The 21,628-nt window shown below is 38.1% G+C and overlaps 1 protein-coding gene across 2 annotated transcripts in view; it reads right to left on the reverse strand.

The window, feature by feature from the left end:
- Window positions 1-489: 489 nt before the first annotated feature.
- lamb2l (laminin, beta 2-like) overlaps window positions 490-21,628 on the reverse strand; it is a 168,664-nt gene continuing 147,525 nt past the window's right edge. For both annotated transcript variants that reach the window (XM_028825429.2, XM_028825430.2), the window contains 8 exons: window positions 18,935-19,182; window positions 15,336-15,554; window positions 14,942-15,086; window positions 10,809-11,016; window positions 10,483-10,624; window positions 10,069-10,245; window positions 3,675-3,828; window positions 490-3,546 (listed from right to left, as the gene is read on the reverse strand). In XM_028825429.2, the coding sequence (XP_028681262.2) occupies window positions 3,407-3,546; window positions 3,675-3,828; window positions 10,069-10,245; window positions 10,483-10,624; window positions 10,809-11,016; window positions 14,942-15,086; window positions 15,336-15,554; window positions 18,935-19,182 (1,433 nt within the window). In that variant the 3' untranslated portion in view covers window positions 490-3,406. The remainder of the gene's footprint in view (window positions 3,547-3,674; window positions 3,829-10,068; window positions 10,246-10,482; window positions 10,625-10,808; window positions 11,017-14,941; window positions 15,087-15,335; window positions 15,555-18,934; window positions 19,183-21,628) is intronic.

Below are 21,628 nucleotides of genomic sequence, written 5' to 3' on the forward strand. Positions count from 1 at the left end.
CCGCGTTATGTATTTAGATATGCTTACATATAAAATCCGCGAAGTCGTGAATCTGCGAAAAGTGAACCGCGAAGTAGCGAGGGATTACTGTATTTTGATAAAAAACGTATCACTTTCTACAAAAAGCATGGCAATTTCTGGTGAGTTCAAACTTTTGAACACTAGTGTATTTATACATATAAGTGTATGTTTTAAGGAAAATGCTTCAAAAATGTTAACAGGTGGTCCACATATGAAACGCAAAAAACGAATCCTGTTCGCAGCTACAAATGTGAAAGTAACCTTCGATTCAAATTGTCACCTCATTTATGTTACACTTCAATGTCTCCGTAGTCCATACCTTCTTGGAAATTACAGTACAATCAACATTTTAGCACACTTTAATCAAACAAGACACAGTAGCAAAAGATGTGTTACTTACATTTTCATATGTCTTACAAACTAACAGCCAGATAAATGGAGAATAATGTCAAATAAAATTCACATGAATGGAAGCAAGGGCATATATTATTTAATACGTAATCTTACTGACATATGTAGTTCACACATTTCACAAACTGATTCTTTACATATTATAGCAAAAGGGCAGCAAAATGGGTCCAGCATGGCCCGCGAATGCCCGATACTGGCAGCAAAAAAGAAGCCGTCTGACCGCAAAGGGCGGCTTTGTAAGAAAAAGAAAACTCCTGCAGTGAGAGCCAACCTCACAGGCTTATAGACAGAGCACTTTAATAACGGAAAAAAGCAGGGGACTCTTCTGAGAAAGCAGAAAACTACAAACAAAAAGACTTTTGCGTTTCTGAAACATATTTTGTAACAAATTTACACAAGTTACACCCTTTAAATCCATCCATTACCGAACCCACCTAATTCAGTTTAAAAAAAATACATCAAGTGCTGTTATCAGTTATAGAACGTCATGTTAGAACGTCACCCATTTCCCCATCTTGGTTACAGTACACGCTGAACAGAGGCCAACGAACGAGATCTTTAAGCTGCCTCTTAAGCAGTGCTTGAAGTGGAGAAAGCAGAAGAGGCAGTACTCACGGTGTTTATGCTTTGTCAGCTAACCAGAGATGATGGATTGTCCCCACTCGTGGATAAGCAAGCCCCAGGATTCATGGAATGTATTTCTGAAGACCTTCCTGGGCCTATTTGGCCAACAGGATGCATGGAATTAAGGCGTGAAGACCTTGTCGTTCTCGCTTCAATTCACAAGTAATAACAGCCGATTAGCAATCATGGAGGTCGTGATGTGAGTACTGGCAGACTAAAAAAAGCTAACAGAATGCTTGGAAAATCATCTACAATATCTAGAGGTGCCCCCAAGGAGTACCGGAGAGAACCAACCCACTTCAAGCGTGGCTCTTTATGAGTGAATAAAACGCTTCACAAACAGTCGGGCCGTACTGTGGAACGTTACGGGCACTTTGTCATCATAAGACACATTTTGACAATATTTTTATCCTATTAATGTTTCATCACTGTGCATCTTAGCCACTCTATGAAGGAATTAACCAGAAGTCAGCAGCAGATTAACAGTGTGTCTCATAACTGCATAATACAATTATTAATATTATTAATTACAATAGAAAATGGAAAAACCTGTATCATTCACTTGCACTGTGATATAAATATTAATATAAACCATCCAAATATTAGGCAGAGCATGGTTTCGTCTTTTCAGAATGTTTTACAATAAACTGTGACAGGTTCTAGTATATCATCCTGGTACCAAGATACGAGGGACGTTCAAAAAGTTTCCACACTTTTTAAAAACTTTGTTTATTAAGAATTTCTTAACTTTATTTATTAAGAATTTCAAAAACAAATGACATCACTTTTCTACATAGTCACCTTTGTTTGCGACGCGTCGTACCAATTTTTTAATGCCAAATTACTACTCCTCCCGCCTTCAACGTTTCCAACGAAAATATAAAAGTGCGTGAACGTTTTGAACGCCCCTCGTACATTGTGATTACAACTTCCCTAAATGAATTCAAAGCAGGGCACAGGCTTAATCTTCAAAGAGACAATGACAACACTATCTACTGTACCTCAAAGAGAAAGAGTTTGAAATAATTTAACATTAGACAGAGCAAAAAGTGAATAGGAAAAGAACTGTGAGTCACAGAGAAAACAAAAAAGAACATACAAAAAAAACAAAAAAAATTGAGAGAAAGCCCACCAGACAGACATGCTGATTCTTGTAAGCCTTTAGGTCTGTTTCTTTCATCGTACACATCTTTGTGTAACCATTACTCTTTAAAAATCAGTAACACTGTGCAAACACAAAACTAAGTGCCATGCCAATAAGCCAACATATAAGACAGGCCATCGTTCACATCCTCATGTTTATACATTTTACCCCCCCAAGAACCCCCTGTCCTTCCCCACCTAAAAGATGTGTGTGATTTTTGTTATTTGGTAACTCTGAATAGACCCGGTATGAGTGACAGAATCTGGATGATTGCATGAGGTTGTCCAGTCATGGATTACAGCCCTGCCTTTAACCTGATGTTTCCAGGTGGACTCCTCCCTGTGACCCGATATTCTGGTTTAGAAAACAAATGACTGGATAGTGAATGAGGGACTGAGAGAGATAAACAGAAAATGAGAGAGACAACTGACAGGACAAAAGGCTACTGACACGACAGTGAAGTTTAGACGTTTGGCACCATCTAGTGGCCAATTATAAAATTAGTACAAGGTAGAATGTAAAACCACAGTAATAGAAGTCTTATTAGAAGATACTGTGTATTGTCTTGGGTACAAACAACCACTGTCTCGTGTTACACAAAATCCGATGAAGTGCATTTCTTACAACCAAAAAAAGCTCTGTCTTCCCCACTTTATTATCTCCTTTTGCATCCCAAAATCCAGAAAGTTACTTCAAGCAATGTCACATGGCATGTGTAAAGCAGGACATGTTTCCAGAGATGAGAACTTTTTCTAAAGCAGTTTTCTACCATTTTAAAGTTCTGCCTATGTTAATCTGACTATTCAGATGCTTCTCTCTTTGCATTAAGAAAACAAGGTCAACAAAAAATTTCAACCTGAGCTAAATACTTTTTAAAACTAAAAGATAACTTTAGAAGCTGCAAAAAGCAGCATCATTGTCAGATTTTACGTCAGTTTAACTTTTGTCCAAACTCAGCCCGTTCCATTCATAGCTTCATGGGGTCTAGAGACACTTCTGAACTGTCCATGGTGTTTGATCACAAAAATACTCTAAGAAAAGCAGCATTCAGGTTTAGAAATAACATGTCAGGATAACTGATGTCATGAAGTGCATTTATTTTCAAAACTCAAATGTGAGAACCTGCACCTGAATAGAGTTACCAAGATGGAGAAGGCCACACTCAGCGCGTACTTTTTGAGCCGAGCTATAAATGCTTAGTCCCGTTTAACTCGTACAAGAGCTATAATGAGTCATATTGTTGTGGATCATTTCCCGGATGTTGATGATTGTGGTTTCCAGCTCTTTTAATATTTTGGCCTGCTGTTGCATTTTCTCTTCATTCATCTTGAACTTTCTCTCCAGGTCTGGTCAGGAAAAAAAAAAACAAAAAGGCTTTTGTGAGGAGAGCATGTCGAGCAAAGCTCATCCTAAATGTGACATTACTTTAAGCTGTGATTCCTTCAAGTTTTCATTATGGTAGCTACTTTCATACCTTCTACATTTTTGATCTTTTTGTTGGCTGCTCTGAGTAGCTCTTCTGCTTCTTCTTTAACTTTATTCACCCTGCTGGACAAGTCGCCCATGCCTTCAGTTCCTCCAATGGTTTTGTTTAACTCTTTGAACTTCCGGTTAATCTCTTGGAAATCCTGAAACACAAACATAAAGATTTCACTAAGCATCTTTTCTTGAATACATATGTTCAGAGATACCTATTTTCTATTCTGTTGGTATTTATTATTAATAATTATTATTTGTGTCGGAAGCTTATTTTTAAACAAATTTTTCTCTGACTGATAAAAGGCAGCAATAAAGGTGCATTCAACTAGAGTCGAACAAGCTTTGCTTCCCCTTCACCTTAATGTTTTAAGCTCTGTTTTGTTATATAGTATTTTTTGGTACTTATTTCATTTACCGAGATGCAGCCAGCACCTTTCTTTGACTCCAAATTAGTCATAAATGAGTGAGAATAAGTGTGCAGGTGAATATGCCCTTTGATAAATGGGCACCCTGTCCTGGGTTGGTTCCACGCTTGAACCAGGTACAGGCCTCCCACCATCATCTACTGCAATAAACAGGTGAATTATTTAATCAAATGGAAACATGGATATACTCTTCCCTTTGACTGAAAAATGTGAAACATTTTGTGTGAATAATATGTCGTATATATGCTCCTTGAGGGACTACAGATTAGCTGACATAGGACAAGATGGTGTCTTCTGCCACGAGTCCAGTGTGCCTAGTTTCTCCCTGGTGATTATAAAGACCCAAACTTTTGAAAAAAAAAAGAAAGATAAAAATTGCCTTGCTTCACTCCACAGTGCACCCATAAAATCCACCTGATGACCCAGGTGTTTGTTGGGACTGACTGCTTTCCTCACAAGTATAAAGCATATCATTTTTCAATTACAATGTCAAATTAGACAAGCTGCATATGAACTTCCAGCATTGTTTTAAATGTCCACTTTAATAAGGAATAGGGAATGACATATAGAACAGGGACTTGTCTGCCTGATGTAACTGCAGACATCAAGTTTGGTATCACTTCCAAATAGAAGTCATGTAATGTGACACACCACAACAGATCGGAACAAAAGAGAAACAAGGGTTGAGACTGCAGCTTAACTCACCGGACTTGTAAAGCCTTCACACAGTTCCTTCAGACATGTTATAGGCTTTTTCTGAATCGGATCCTTTAAGAGTTGTCAGAGGTGAGGATCAATGGAACATCTGGCTCTTATTTTGATAAACAGATGGTACGGTACAGCTGGTTCAAGCACTGATGCACTCTGGGCCTGGCTGTAACCCTAATCCTTAGCTCTTGTTCTTCATAATGGGGTAGATGCTATGTTGTTCCATCCTCATGGTTTTCTTTATTGTGTTGTTGCTAATAATTTTAATGTAGCTGAGTTGGATTGAGTTGTGTTATGGGGTGGTAGGGTGGATGCCAAGCATGGGGTTTTGCCTTATTGTATGTAATTCTTGTCAGAATGGCTTAGGTTCCCCTTTAAAGTGTTTGCTTTGTATATGAATATAAATTTCATCACACACACAAAAAAAAGATCCGTTATAAGCTGTCAGAAAGTGAAACAAGTTTGCAATTCTTTGGCAATATGAGACTATGCTGGAAAGTCGTTATGCAGTTGTCTAATTCAGTGATTCCGAACCGCTGTGCCGCGGCACATTAGTATGCCGTGAGAGATCATCAGGTGTACCGTGGAAAATTATCCAATTTCACTTAATTGGTCTGAAAATTATTATTTATTTACTGCAAATAATTTGTCTTCGTTTATCTATGCGACAGTGACAGGCAGAACAATTAAATACTCTTCCACTAGGTAGCAGCAGATGGCTAATTAATCTGTGTATCTACCTGTTGCCATTCAAACAATAGAATTAGTGATGCTTCGGCTGTGACAGCAGTGATAGCGATGGATAAATATCTGAAAAGAAAAAGTATACAATCCGAACTGGGCCCTGGAGAAAATTGTGACCCAGATGAAGGCCCTAGTATGAGTAGTGGTCAGAAGAAAGCAAAAAAGGTGAGCTCAAGACAATACAATGAAAGTTATCTTTCCTTTGGATTTACTTTTACCGGGGAACCAACCGACCCAATTCATTATGCTTGGTATGTGGGGAAAAGCTGACCAACAGTGCCATGGTTGCTAGCAAACTTAAACGCAATCTCAAAACAAAACACCCATCACTTCAAAACAAGAACAAAGACTATTTTATTCAACTTCATGAACAGACTGAGAAACAGGCAGCTTTAGTGAGGAAAACCACAAAGACGCATGAGAGAGCTCTCAAAGCTAGCGACCAAGTTGCTGAACTCCTCGCCAAATCAAAACAGCTACACACGGTGGCAAAGACATTAATACTACCTGCCTGCAAAATCATTGTAAATGAGATGCTCGGCCCTGGCGTTCTTAAAGAAATAGCCCAAGTCCCTCTCCCAAATAATACAATTGCCAGACGTATTGATGACATGTCTACAGACATTGAAAGGTTTTGGAAAAGTTGCATGTCAGTGGAAAATTTGCATTGCAACTCGAATCTACAGATATCAGTGAGCATGCACAACGTTCAGAGACACCATCAGAGAAAACTTCCTGTTTTGCAAGGAATTGCCAGAAAGAACAACAGGAGAGGAAATTTTTCAAGTTGCATCAGATTACCTTGAACGAGGAGGACTTAAGTGGGAAACTGGCATAAGTGTTTGCACCGATGGAGCAGCCGCCATGTTCGGGTGCACCAAAGGATTTATAAGCAGAGTGAAAGAGCAACATCCAGATGTTATTGCGATGTATTGTTTTCTGCACTGTGAGGCACTCGTTCCCAAGACATTACCAGTAGACCTAGCTCCTGTACATTCCCATTCAACGTGCTGATCTCTGGACTATCTATTTTCATCATTACATTTCATCCATTGCCATTTTTCATTAACTTTTTAATGATTAACTGTGTGTGTTTTGTTTGTGCCTTGTTGTATATAATGTGTAATTGCCGTAAGGGGAACAGGGGTGGTATCGTTGTTTTCTTATTTCTTTTGTTTTCATTACATTCTTTATTTTCTGTTTGATTACCGGTTTGCTTTGTTTTTGTCTCTGTTTGTCAGTGCGCACATCGGGTCAAGTCTGGAATCTCCACCATAAAAATAAATAAATCACCAACTTCTCGATTGCAGCTTCTCAGGCGACACTACGCTTACTTAACACTAGAATTACCAAAGCCTATGAAAAAACTCATGGTTCCGTCCCACCTTAAATCGCTTCACACTTCTCCATCAGCGTCTTTTGTCCTGTAAATGTGTTGATAAGCAGCAAGCAGCCTACTATCACATCCCCCCACCGCCACACAGTTTTCTCAGCTCAAATCTGTTTACCTCTGTGTCACTTGCTTGGAGTTGTATAGAGTGAGAAGTCAAGCAAAAGGACACCTTTTATAAATACTATATTGTTATTTGGAACACATGCATTTCATGTGTGTTCCGTGTCTACAACGATCTATGTAAACACATCATTAAAACAGAAATGTTTTTCATGTTTTGTAATAATTGACAAAATGTAGACATGAAGTTTATAATGTGTGAAGCCTGAAGTCCAAATATCAAAGAAACACTTTAACAAAAGGTACAAATATAACAGAACAAATGCGCTTCTATTCAAAAATACAACTGCAGAAAAAAAACATGCGTTGGGGTGCAACATTGACACACATTTACTACAACTGATTTGGTGGTGCAACGGCATCAGCTGTTGACTGGTCATCAAAACTTCACGGATTTGATCCCCGGCGAGTCTGTTTTGAGAACTGAGCTGCTTTTATTCTTACTGTTTTAGAATAAAAACATACATTTGATTTCAGTCAGTATGTAACAGCCGGTGTAAATGTATGATACTTGTAAAGGTTAGCTTTGTTTTTTTTTTTTTTATTCAGTTTCATTCTCTCAGTTGCGTTCACGATCCTATCTAACATCCCCCCCCTACCCCATCTGACATTGCTGTTTTCACATAAAGACGCGCTATAGCTCGCATGTTATTTATTTCGCCAATGCTACACCTTCCAGATCTACACACTAGCGTGGTGTATGTGCCCAAAAAAAGTCTAACTGCATTCTCGTACCATTGCTCGCGTACTAAAGTGTCAGCAGGTATTTTACGTGACATTACACGTATAATTTGTGAGCATGCCCTTGACGATCAAACAGAGGAAGCTCTGCAGTTCACTTGTGACTTTATGCTGTAGATCTGGCTCTTACATACAAAGGACGGTGCATGTGCCCAAAACATTAACATTTATATGTTACTTACATAAAAGCCAGATCTAATGTTATTTACCTATTTACTTCGAGTTATTTACTTATATGACGAGGGTTCTACACTGGATCAAGAATGTACTTTTGCCATCGCTGTACTTTGTATATGTACATGGGAAACTCTGCACTCGTGACTTTACGCTGTAGGAAATAAGTAAATAAATAAAGGTAAATAGGTAAATTGAATGTTATTTACCTTGAGTTATTTACTTACATGATGATGGTTCTACATCGGATCTGGCTTTTATGTAAGTAACATATAAATGTTAATGTTTTGGGCACATGCACCATCCTTTGTATGTAAGAGCCAGATCTACAACGTAAAGTCACGCGTGCAGAGCTTCCCATGTACATATACAAAGTACAGCGATGGCAAAAGTACATTCTTGATCCGATGTAGAATCGTTGGCATGAGGGCATGAGTTGAGTGTACCTCTGTTATAGCGCGTCTATGTGAAAACAGCAGTGTCAAATGCGTGGGGGGGAGTTGGGAACGTGAACGCAGCTGAGAGAGATTGTAGAGACAGGAACTTTATTCAAACAATTCAAACAAACATGTCTCTTTCAGAAGTAAAAGGTGCTCAGCATGCAGTTAGTTAATGATTAAACAATAGACAAAAATCAGAGGGGAGCAGAACCCCTGTCTGGGAGAGGAGAGAGACAATGTGTTTCATCAAGTCAAAAAATATATTTTGACATGTTGATGTGGCAGCATTTCAGACAATATTTCTGCAACTTGTCATTTCATTTTGTATGAAATCTTCTCCTTTGTTATTTTGTGTAAATTTTAATTGATCAATGCCGTTTCTCAATCTTTGTGGAGTGAGAAAAATTTCACTTCTTGCCAATCAAGGTTAAAGCTAAAGAGGTCAAAGGTTCAGAATCGGTGTGTCTCTGACCAAGCAGTGAACTTTGTAAGATGGAATGTCAACGGTCTCAATCATGAACTAAAGAGAAAAAAAGTCTGTCTCCACCTAAGAGGCCTAAATGTTTAGATAGTATTTTTTACAGAAGACTGATTGCAAAGAGACTGGATCAGTCAAATTTTTCAGACCAGGTATACAAAGAAAACCAGAGATATGGGAATCTTAACATGTAAAATAATTTAATTTGAAGCCTCAGATGTAGTAACTGATCCTGAAAGGTGCCATGTCATGGTGATGGGTAATTAAAGTAATTTTGATAAATATTTTTGCAGTTAATGCAGATGATGGAGATTTTATCCAAAACATATTTGAATCAATTCCCAATATGAGCACTCATAAAAGTATAATGACTGGAGACTTTAAATGTATATAAATCCAGACCTGGACAGATCATCAGCTAACACTTCCCATTTATCACACCTATTTTTATAATGAAAAAATGTTGCCCAAACTATGATAGTGAAGAAACAAGTGTCTTTCTAGCTGGACAAAAATTAAACTAAGCCCTGTGTGTAGTTCTAATGTCATATGCTTTATATCCTTTGTGCCTGATATTTTGATAGGCCATGTAAAAATTATCGGATTAATGATTATTACCCACCCAATAACCATTTTCCTGAGTCCAGGTATCCCGTTACAAGTTTGATGGGTGGTTCAGAGTTTGCAATAACTAACAGAACCATTGGGACAAAGTATAGACATCACAATGAAAATAGCCAGTTTGAGAAATGAACCTGCAATCCTGGAACTGTGAAGCTGCAATGTTAACTAACTACTTGGGCCAATGAGCTGCCTTATAATTATTAGCTATATTATAAATGTTTACTTTTATATTTTGCATTTAATCTTTTGTATATTTCAGGCTTTGATAATCTGCTCTGTTGTAACATCAAATTAATCATATTGGGCAAAGAAAATTTTCCACAATCTTGAATGTTCCACCATACTGCTCAGTTTCCACTTAATGCTTGTTCATACTAATACACCGCTGAGACTGTTTGTTATTAGATATCAGTTCTAACTAATTTATGGATACCTAAATGTTAAAGTTGTAATTTTAACTCATGACACATACACAGCACAAATAATTAAGAGATAAATAACTGCTACTTGGATCAACACAGTAGCTCCTTTTTGTAGCACACCTCATTTAGGCTGTTCACTTCCATCATTGCATTTTCGGCTGAGATGTTGGCTTTGCTAGCCTTCAAACGGTTGAGGTCTGTATTGTTCTGTAGCAAGTCCACATTCTTTGCCAGGTCTGACAGTCGCTTCATTGCATCCATTTGCTTTGTACTAATGTTCTGAAATTTGCTTTGTATCTATATAATCAAAAATAAAGTATGTCAGTAATTGATCAGACACAATGAAAATATTGACTACAAAGCTGTTCATCAGTTACTAGGTTTGGAGGGCAAGTTAGAATTCTGACAGAGGCTAAGAAATGAATTACTACATTCGATAACACAACATTTTCATGACAGCACATGTAGCATAGCCACTTTGTCCTCAATTTATAAAGTTACACAATAATGCAAATGGAAGATGAATGTGAGTACCATCTCAGTTGTCTTGTTGATGCCTTTTATGTTTTTCTGTGCTTTCTTCAGAGTTCGATTTGCTTCATCTATAGACATTTGTGCTGTTTCCAGAGCAAGTTTTGTGTCATTTACTACTTCCTTAATGTCCTCAGCTCTGGACCTGGATTCAAAAAAACAACGTGAGAAGGTCAACTCCCTTATATTTCTGGGTTCAACTTTAAAGCAGTCACAACAGTCTGTGCAAACTGATTTATATCTGAACTATCCTAACCTACAATATTCATCTCATACAGGCATTCAGAAAAATGTCTACGCTCTGCAGTGTTGAGAAAAATGAAACCTACTTTGCATCATTGGCTTCATTCAGCAGATCCTGAGCCTGTTTGAGATGTTTGGCAGTGCTATTGAGAATCTGGTCAACGTTTCCAAGGCTGCTGATGCTCTCTCTGATCTGTCTTATGATCTCAGACAGATTGCCAGAAGTCACCGGAAGTGAAATATTGAGAACTAATCGGGACACCAATTCAATATTCTTGGGGTCTGCTCCTTCCTCTGTGAGAGATAAAAATGTCATTTCAGCTCCAAGTTAGACTGTGAGGATAGAAAATGAGACCATTACTTCCTAACTTCTTGTATTGCATCAAGAAGCTCAGTCTTTCTAATTACACAAATATGTCTATTATGACACTTCAGGCGCCTGATCCTGAATCATGTTTAGGTCTGTGCCCTTCTAGTGACAGGTTTTTAGACATTGATTATCAGCTGGCTTCATGCCATCTCTTACGAGAATATCTGCTGATTGGGTAGCAGGTCTACACCATTACTGTGAACTCATCATATGCACAATTCTTATAGACATCTCTCTCTCTTTCTAGCTAATGAATCTATGATTACTTGCTGCTCTTATAAACTACTGTCAATATGCATTCAATGCATTCAATACTTATGCTACGAATGAATGATTTTTTTCTCCATTTTTCTGCAGGTAGAGCACTCATTTAGGGGATTCCTTTAGCCCCAGATTTACTTTGTTGTGTCACGCTTGCATGTCAGAGGATCTCCTCACAGGCTTGATCGAGGCGTATAGTAACTCGCTGGGATGAGAGGGGGTGCTGTCTCCAACATTGTCTTCTCCTTCTTTATCTGCAGCAATGAGAAATCACCCAGTGAGGGCACTAAGCCCACCCTTTCCAGTATCCTGCCTGGAAGGATGCATCTTTTTGGCAAGAGCAACCCGTTGGATGGAGCTCCCGGGCAAGCAGACCCTAATCCTACAGCTAGAGCCAAAGGGCAAGACACCTAATGACACAGTGTGCTTTTTTTTTTTGGCTAAACTTTTTGTTAGATAAAATTAAACGACTTGGTTGGTGCCCCCAAATTTATCACGAGACCTGTCATTCCTGCACCCAGCCACAGTTGTTATGAATTATTTTGAACCATTTTCATTGCCATATTAAAAGTGCTTTTCTAGTTGGAAAATATTTTTTGTTTTAGTTTTTTAGTTTCAATTTAGTTTTTGTTTTTTTGGCCCTTTCCTAATTTTAGCTTTTATTTAGTTTTTTGTTCTTTTCATTTTTTATTTAGTTAGGTCTGAGACTGAACTCCATTTTCTTGAGATAATGTATCAGTTGAAGGCTTCCAGTATAATCAAATAACAAGTATGCTCTGATGTCATTGGTTACTTTAACCTACAACAGGGAAATGGTTATTTAATTTCAAAAACACTTTATTTTTTATTTTTGAGATTCCTTATGCGATCAGTAAGATCACTGCAAACATTCGCTCTTATTTTGAATTTATTTTTTAATGATATTACTTGACTATATGTCACCTACCTACTTCCAAATTCAAAAGTGTATTTTTTCAGGGAATTCTTGCTTTGCTTATGTTTTGAAATACAATGAATTCACTACTTGAACTGTGTTAATAAAAATAAGAGCAGAACTATTCTAAAAAAACATTTTTATGCTCAATTTTGTGATAGTTATTCTCTTTGCAGCACAGAGGGTAGCGCTGCTGCCTCGCAGTTAGGAGACTTCCTGGGTCCTCCCTGCATGGAGTTTGCATGTTCTCCCCGTTTCTGCGTGGGTTTCCTCCGGGCGCTCCGGTTTCCTCCCACAGTCCAAAGACATGCAGGTTAGGTGCTTTGGCGATTCTACATTGTCCCTAGTGTGTGCTTGGTGGTGCCCTGCCCGGGGTTTGTTTCCTGCCTTGCACCCTGTGTTGGCTGGGATTGGCTCCAGCAGATCCCTGTGACCCTGTAGTTAGGATATAGCGGGTTGGATAATGGATGGATGTTCTCTTTGCTATATTCCTTTTGGTTTTGACTGTTGCCTTGATTATTTCATCTCACTTTGGCCTTGACACGTGGTAGATCTTTCTTTCTTTCTTTCTTTCTTTCTTTCTTTCTTTCTTTCTTTCTTTCTTTCTTTCTTTCTTTCTTTCTTTCTTTCTTTCTTTCTTTCTTTCTTTAAAGAAACTCATGGACTTCTAGCCCACTATCAGTACAAATTATAGATAAAACAAATCGCAAAGACTCTGACCTCCTGACAACTCTAAACTAGGGCAGCATTCTCATAGAAGCCATCTAAACTCAGAATAACACAAAGGACGTTGGAAACAACCAAGGAAGAAATGAGCACTAGGAGAACAAAAAATGCAGAAGCAGCTTTACCGCCACTTTTCGATGTGACCACACAGCACTTTGAAGCACTGTCTACAGGGTGGGGTGGTTTACCCACTTGCCCTCCTTAAAAGATATATTTGGTATTTTTCAAGTTGAAGTTACTTCATTACAATATTAGTAAGCTACATGGAGCTCAGTTCTAAAGTGAAGCATATTTTCTAATTAAAAAAAATAATTAGTCTGTTCTTGCATTTTATTAAGAGGAACAGGGGTCTCATTGTGAAGAAAAACCATTAAACTTAATGAACACATCTGCTTTGAAGTAGCAAAACTTTTAACTTAAGACAACATGCTTTCTTAATTTATTGGACATGCTAGTGACAATAAAAGTAAACTGTAATTAATCAATTTTATCACGACTTTTTGGTATAACTTTCTCAAGATAAGGATGTGTTTCTTGCTCACTTCTCTGCGTGCAGTGGCTGTTGTAGGTAGAGTTATGACTCAGGAGTAAAAGAGATGACATGGAAAATGAGCAGATGGACAGGAGAGATCTGCCAGAGCAGTGGGTGGCACCAGTGGGTTTCCTTTAGGGATATTTTAGGCCTTGCTGTTTATCACTGAGGATTAACTGACTTTTTCTTTTTATAAATCAAGGCCCAGGAGCGACTGGACACTTGTGGCTTCCAGAAGGACTTCTGTAAAGATGGCTTCACTTCCCTCATTGGGATGTCCTGGCCAGAGAAATCTCTATGGGGTCTGCTTCTGAAGTTACCCCTTGGCTGTCTCTGAAAGTGACCCATGGAGTGTGGAGCTGAGTAATGAATGGACACAAGCACCCATCTTGTTGGGAGGATTGAAAGACCAAAGAGGGAGATAGACAAAGAGAAAGGAATGGAAAGTGAACGGAAGTTTTATGTTGGCAGCACTCTACTTGGATATGTGCAAGGGATAAGCCCCCCCACTGGACAGACACTGTGAATCCAAAAACATGCATGATGCCTGTGATAATTATCTTAAGCTTTATAAATATGTTTAGTCAAACTGACACTTTATTTATAGGCTTCTTTTACTCGATTGTACGCAGCTCATTCTTTTCTGCTTGGCTGTGTGGTTGAGGCCTGCTAAGAGGTCATAGGTGCTATTGATCACATCAAGGTACACCTCTCCATTTTTCCCATTTATGCTTAATTTAATCATAAAAAGGACAAAGGTCCCTTGTTTTCCTTTCAATCCTAAAATGTCTCCACTCCATTCTTTTGATATTGACATTATTTGCCCCTTTACCATATTTGTTTTGGCCAAAATCAGTAAATGAAAATGAACACACCATCAGTCATCTGCTTTTGATTAATTGGGAGGGATCTACTATAGTAGACTCCTTTGGTGCTGTGTTTCTTCAGAGAATCCTTGGGTACTCCTGGTTTGACTTTGTGTTGAACAAGAGGTTGCTGTGAGGGAGAGTCAGTTACAGCACTACGGCCATGTGGTGTGATTCCCCGAGGGTCATCCGGCTCACAGGATCCTCATTGTTGAAGACCCAAGTGGCTGGACCAGGCCAAGGGGATGCCCACATAACACCTGGCTGCGGGGTAGGAATGGACCGTATGTCTACCTGGGGAGATGCCAACCAGAATCCTGAGCAGTTTCGTTGTGTTATAGGTGCTCCCCAACCTGACCTGACCTGACCTGACCTGATCTACTACAATTGTGAATTTCCCCTTGGGATTAATAAAGTATCTATCTATCTATCGACAAAGTGCAGACTTTTCACCATACACTAAAAAAAAAGAAATAAGATAACACGATGCATTGTCATCTAAATGGAAAAAGATACAAAGATAATCTGACCGTTTAAGAAATCTTTAATCTTCTTAAGGAACTCTTTTAGTTTCTGGTTTGATTCATCTATTTCATCTTTGGTGGTCTGGGCTTTTTTCAAAGTGTTCTGTGTTTGACTTTTGGCTTCTTCTGCTATCATTTTAATATTGCGAAGCTATTGGGAGGAAAAACAAAGTAATCAGCGTCACCAGAGAGCGACAACACTAGAAATTAAAATGTCCTTTTTGAGGCAGCAAAGACATTATTATAAAATTGAATAGTTATACAGCTGTAATTTTACACTCATGTGATTACTAACTGCTTGATTGTACAACACACTGAATAATGAAACACTTTTACTCCAAAGCAAAAAGAGAAATATATCGATCATTGTAAAATTAAAAAAAATCATCAAAACGACTACCTCCTTTTCAACATCGCTCAGTCGATCTGCAATGGCTTCAATTTCACTCGACTTGTTCTGAACCACCTTCAGTGCTTTGAAAGCTGAGCTTACAGTCCCATTGCAAGTTTCTCCTCCGCACGTTCTCTTGTTGAATTCATCACGACAGCCAGCACCTCCGCAAGGGTCAGTGGTGCAGTTATGCTTTCCATTCTTCTTTTTATTCATACTTCCACAAACCTACAAAAATCAGACAGGCTTTAGATAAAAATGATTTTTTTTTTATTGTATTTTGTTTTAGGGGATAAGATTCCTAATAGTCAAACCACCCTCTTTCTTTTTATTTTATATACTTTCTTCTTGGCACAAGAGCTGCTGACAATATCCCTTGCAAAAAGTTAAATATAACAGGAAACAATAGATAAAAAAGTCACTTAATTTCATATATGTGTGAGTTTCTCGAGATAGTAGAATTCAGGACTGAAGAGGTTTTTAATTTTTCTCTCTCCTCAGTAGTGCTGTACAGTACACATCCTTTAGCTCAGAAATGAACTTAGCTGGTATTCCCTTCATGGTTTCTCGAACTGTTCTGTCTTTTTGTAGCATGGCAAACCTGGACATCACACAGATGAGGTCTCACTAACACAATAGTGTCTAATCATAACCCCCCAGCGATTTAATTCAAGACTCTGTACAATGCGGCCTAACATTTTGTTTGTCTCTATAGCTGCTTCTGCATGTCTCATACATGAATATACAGTAATATAGTGTCATTGTAAAATCCCAAATTATTTCCATTGGTTTCTTCCTGTAGGTTATTTTTGCTCATCTTATATTTATGATTAATGTCCTAATTTTTCTTTATATAACCTTTTGCCCTTTTCTGCAATAAACTACTCTCTGCATTGAGAGGAGCCAATTGGGGTGTTTTGGGTATCTGATGCGGATGCCTCCAGGACGTCTCCATGTCGAGGTTATATGGGCACAACCAGCTGGGCGGAGACCCTGGAGAAGACCCAGGGATCACTGGGAGGATTATATCTCCCAGAAGGCCTGGGAATGCCTTGGGATCCCACAGTATGGGTTGGCAAGTGTGGATGGGGAATTGGACATATGGGCCTTACTGCTAAGACAGTTGCCCCTGACACCTGGTTTCAGATAAATGGTGGAAAATGAATGAATGAACGAATGAATGAACTACATTTTCCAAATGTTTCCTAGTTTTAATTGTTCACATTGCCCAGGTCTTTTTTAATTGTGTCATGTTTCTTTCAACTGCTATATAAATGCTGTTACACACGTGCGCTTGGGAATCAACCAAAGGGACCAGGAAATGCCAATTCCATGCACTAAACCTCTCTCTTTTCTCTCCGCACACCAAACACAAGAAATCCTTCCTGTCCCGGGCCCGAGGACGTTACTTCCTGTGAACCCTCCTATAAAAACCCCTTATCCTCCATACTTAAACAGTTCTGTTTTGGACTTTAACCTGTATTCATTGTACGTATATTTAAGCCTTTTTGCAGCCAGGGAACCTATACGGGTAGCTGACCCAAACCTTCGTTGTGTGTCTGGCTATTTCTGTCACAATGCAATGTCTTCTTCTTTGTCTTCCATTCTTTTAACCAAATTAATCCAGTTGTGAAAATTACCTCTGATGCCAATGGTTTCTCAGTTCAAATTAAATATTTGGTGTGGGCCCATAATTAAAGGATTCTTGAAAGTTTTGTTATGCTTTCCTTTGACAGTATCTTTCTCTACATTTTTCTATTACAAATTCACTAACAGAGTGATTTGTCTGGAATACCCTCCTGTGAGCAGTTATTTAGTATGTCATATGATTTTCATAAAAGCAGTCTACTATATTTTTTACTGATTATAATTTCCATATACAGTGATCCCTCGCTATATCGCGCTTCGCCTTTCGCGGCTTCACTCCATCGCGGATTTTATATGTAAGCATATTTAAATATATATCGTTGATTTTTTGCTGGTTCGCGGATTTCTGCGGACAATGGGTCTTTTAATTTCTGGTACATGCTTCCTCAGTTGGTTTGCCCAGTTGATTTCATACAAGGGACGCTATTGGCAGATGGCTGAGAAGCTACCCAACTTACTTTTCTCTGTCTCTCTTGCGCTGACTTTCTCTGATCCTGATGTAGGGATATTGAGCAGGGGTGCTGTTCGCACACCTAGACGATCCGGACGCTTGTCTAAAAATGCTGAAAGATTATCTTCACGTTGCTATCTTTTGTGCAGCTGCTTCCTGAAACAACATGCTGCCCGGTGCTTCGCATACTTAAAAGCTGAAAAACAAACTCTGTCTCTGTCTCTCTCTATCTCTCTCTCTCTCTCTCTCCCTGCTCCTGACGGAGGGGGTGTGAGCTGCCGCCTTCAACAGCTTTGTGCCGCAGTGCTTCGCATACTTAAGCCAAACAGCCCTATTGATTTGTTTGCTAGAGATTGTTTTCTCTATCTATGTGACATTCTGTGCTCCTGACACGCACTCCTTTGAAGAGGAAGATATGTTTGCATTCTTTTAATTGTGAGACAGAACTGTCATCTCTGTCTTGTCATGGAGCACAGTTTAAACTTTTCAAAAAGAGACAAATGTTTGTTTGCAGTGTTTGAATAACGTTCCTGTCTCTCTACAACCTCCTGTGTTTCTGCGCAAATCTGTGACCCAAGCATGACAATATAAAAATAAACATATAAACATATGGTTTCTACTTCGCGGATTTTCTTATTTCGCAGGTGGCTCTGGAACGCAACCCCCGCGATGGAGGAGGGATTACTGTGCTGTATATTGCATGAGACAGAAGTAAGGTACAATGGTCTGTAATCAACTGGGAATGCACTATAAGTAGGGCATACTGACTGAAACATTTAGAACATAATGGTACAGTAAAAAATAATGCAACTGTCCAGATAAGCCTCTTTTGTAGACGATGTAAGAACTGTACCATTCTATGGCGGAGACTATGTTTAGCCAATCAGATTTAAGATACTGGAAAAGGGTCACCTATGATTGAAGAAGCAAAAAGCTTTGTATTATTTAAATTGTATCATGACAACTCTGAACATTCAGTAGAATGTGTTGGAAATCACTGCAATATTATCCTAAAAAATAACTACAGACACTGAGATATGGAGGAGGTGAAAAAAGGTAAAAAACATTTATTTTATTTGTCATCTGTATGACTATAACCTGTTTTAAGTAGCCTCGCTGACAATGACAGACCCAGTATTTATTGTCATGTCAATTTCTAACATGCTTAATCCCGATTAGGGTTGTGGTTTGGAGGCGGGAGCCTATCCCAGTAAGCAACGGGTGCAAGGCAAGAACAAACCCTGGGCAGGATGCCAGCCCATCACAGGATGAACATACACATTAAGCACACACTCTGTCTAACCTGCATGTCTTTGGACATTGGGAGGAAACCAAAGCACTCAGAGGAGACAAATGCAAACACGAGAAGAATATGTAAAATCCACACAGGAAGGACCCGAGACGTGAACCCTGGTCTCTTTACTGTGAGACAGCAGTGCTACACCATATAACATCAAAACACAATCATTATAATATGAATAAACTCGTTTTTGATTGCCATTTTGGGTACCTTTTCATTCAGGTGATTAAGATTGCTGTCTAGATCCTTTGTTTTGTTCTGAAGCTCTTTGAGTGTTTTAGTATGAGCTGTCATTGTTCTGTGAAATTCATTCTTCTTTCTGTTCAACAAATCCTCTGTTTTAATTCGTGTTTCTTGAGACTCTGCTACAGGGCTCCTATCTCCAAAAACCGATTCATTTGCTCTTCTTTCTGCTTCCAACGACTCATCATAGTACATTTTTATGTTTTCAAATTGTTCTGTAAACAGAAAATGAGATGCAGTATGAAAATAGATTATACATTGTCCACCACACACACATATTTTTATATAATATTATTATCCCTATTATTTTTTTAACAGGTTTAGTACTATGATGCAGTAGTTAGAGTCCTGGGTTTGAATCTGTCTGGAGTCTGCACATTCTTCCTGTTCCTATATAGGTTTTATACCAGGAGCTCCTGGTGAGACACACTGGCAATTCCAAACTGGTCCGATATCCAGTGTGACTGTGGGTGTGTGTGTAATTGGGCCCTATCTAGGGCTGGTTCCAGTACTGCTTGGGTATTCTCTGGCACCCCACAACTCCCAATTGGTTTAAGAAGATCTGAGTATGTTATATTTGTTATGATATGTACGAATATACCAGCATGGCAAACATGGCTGTAAGTATTGACAAATCTATACTAAATGAACATTTTCCTGGGCATTCACTCTTAGCCTTTGGTTGAGCATTTAGCTTAAACTCACTATAAAAGTCTATTATTAGTCATATTATTTAAAGGTGGTGTAAAGGGATTGTTAGGAGCAGCAGTATCCTTAAGTGTGCAAAGGGTAGACAAACATGTTACAGAAGAACTCCAGGAGGCAGCAAGGAGAACACGCTGGAAACAGGAGAGAAGCTACACACACATACACAGTACATATTAGTATACAGAGTACAGTACACACACGTATGCAGTTTGTTATGCTACAATGTTTGTCCTTGTGATGGACTGTTCAGCAACCTCACAAACTCTGCAGCGAAACTGTCACTGAATATACTGACACAAGTGGTCTTCTACTGTCCGACATAAGGAGTAGTGAGAAAAGTGGCCGAGTCTTTAATCATATTCTTCCTTTCTAAGGCAGAGTGTGTTGCGTATGTCTTAAAGAAAAGGCAGCTGGCTGCCAGTAATATTCTGTGCCTTCTTCATCACCCTCTGCAGTGCTTTACATTATTGAGTTGAGCAGATGCTGTACCAGGATGCAATGCAGCATAGTGATATAGTGATAATGAACTTAGTCACCTATACACTGAAAAAAAGGGAAATGGCAGGTTGTTACATTTACAAAAATGTATTTACTTTATATTACATGAATTGTTTATGTTCCACTTTTAATTAATTGAATCTTGTGGGATACACAATATAATAATTTCAGTCATTTAGGTGGAAGTCAAAATAGTTATATTTAGTCCTCACCGGAAACTAATAAGCGTCAAGTGGACACATTGACAGCGGAGGATGGGTAACTTAGCGGTAAAGTCATGTGACTTTAAAAGAAGCAACAGGTTGTGGGTTTGAGTTATTGTCGGCGGTTATGAACAAAACGTTAATGAAATAAAAGTCAAAAAAAAAAACACACACACACGAGAAATATTAATTTAAAACACTTCATCACACGGACTAATGTTACTCAGTTTTGTATTTTTCCTTGTATTCTCTTTAAATGTTTTGCCAAACTATGCTCACTAACTACCATCACAAGTCAGTAAATGTACTATTATGTTGTCTAGATTTATTTGCTTAGTACAGGATCTGACTTTCGTTATGGGTCAACTACTTTCAGCATTGCTGTTCATTAGTATTATCATAACCTTGCTCAACCAGATTAATATTTATTAATACAGACAAATAAATAATACACACATATACAATACAATGCAGTTGCCGAATCTGCTTGCTTGAAAAAAAATAAAATAATAATAATTGTTTTGTGAAAGAAGGTGCCAAGCAGCAATTTTTACACTTTATATTTTACTAATATTTATCATTTACTCTATAATATATACAGTTACACAAATACAAGTAAATGTATTTTATAACACTCTATCAAAGGTGCATTTTGTGTTCATATTTAGATCTACGTTGGTCATGGCATTCTGGCACAGCTAAAGAGGCAGTGTTCTTGTACAGCTGTTGTACATTTCAGCTTTTGAATAATAATCTTTTGTATTTAAGTTGGTTTGTATTGTTTTTACCAAATAAAACTAGCTTTGGTGTAAGCAAACCTGTTTATTTCTTATTAATAACTTTGAACATGAACTATAAAATGATACTGGAATAAGTATAATTGACAACCTAAAAAGTTTATAGCTAAGTAACTCGGTGAGGTGCATTTTTTAAAAAGTTTATAAAATAATTGTTAAAATATTATGCTTTATTGACATGTTCATTTAACATAATATAATTAATTTAACAGAGAATGAAAACGTTTCATTCATTTTATATAAAAATATCATGTTGTTTCAGGATATATTAATTTAATGTATTAAGCATAATTAAATTCTTTTTGATAAAAACAATTTTATTGTGTGCAACCGATTTTCTTTTATTTTAATCTGACATGCCATTTTTTTCAGTGTAGAAGTTAGTAACAACATATGAAGCAATGTGCGCTGTCTTTCAGACATCTGAAAGAGCACAAGTCCTGGTGAGCCTTTTT

The sequence above is a fragment of the Erpetoichthys calabaricus genome, chromosome 18 (genome assembly GCF_900747795.2).
Source record: "Erpetoichthys calabaricus chromosome 18, fErpCal1.3, whole genome shotgun sequence".
Lineage (NCBI taxonomy): Eukaryota > Metazoa > Chordata > Cladistia > Polypteriformes > Polypteridae > Erpetoichthys > Erpetoichthys calabaricus.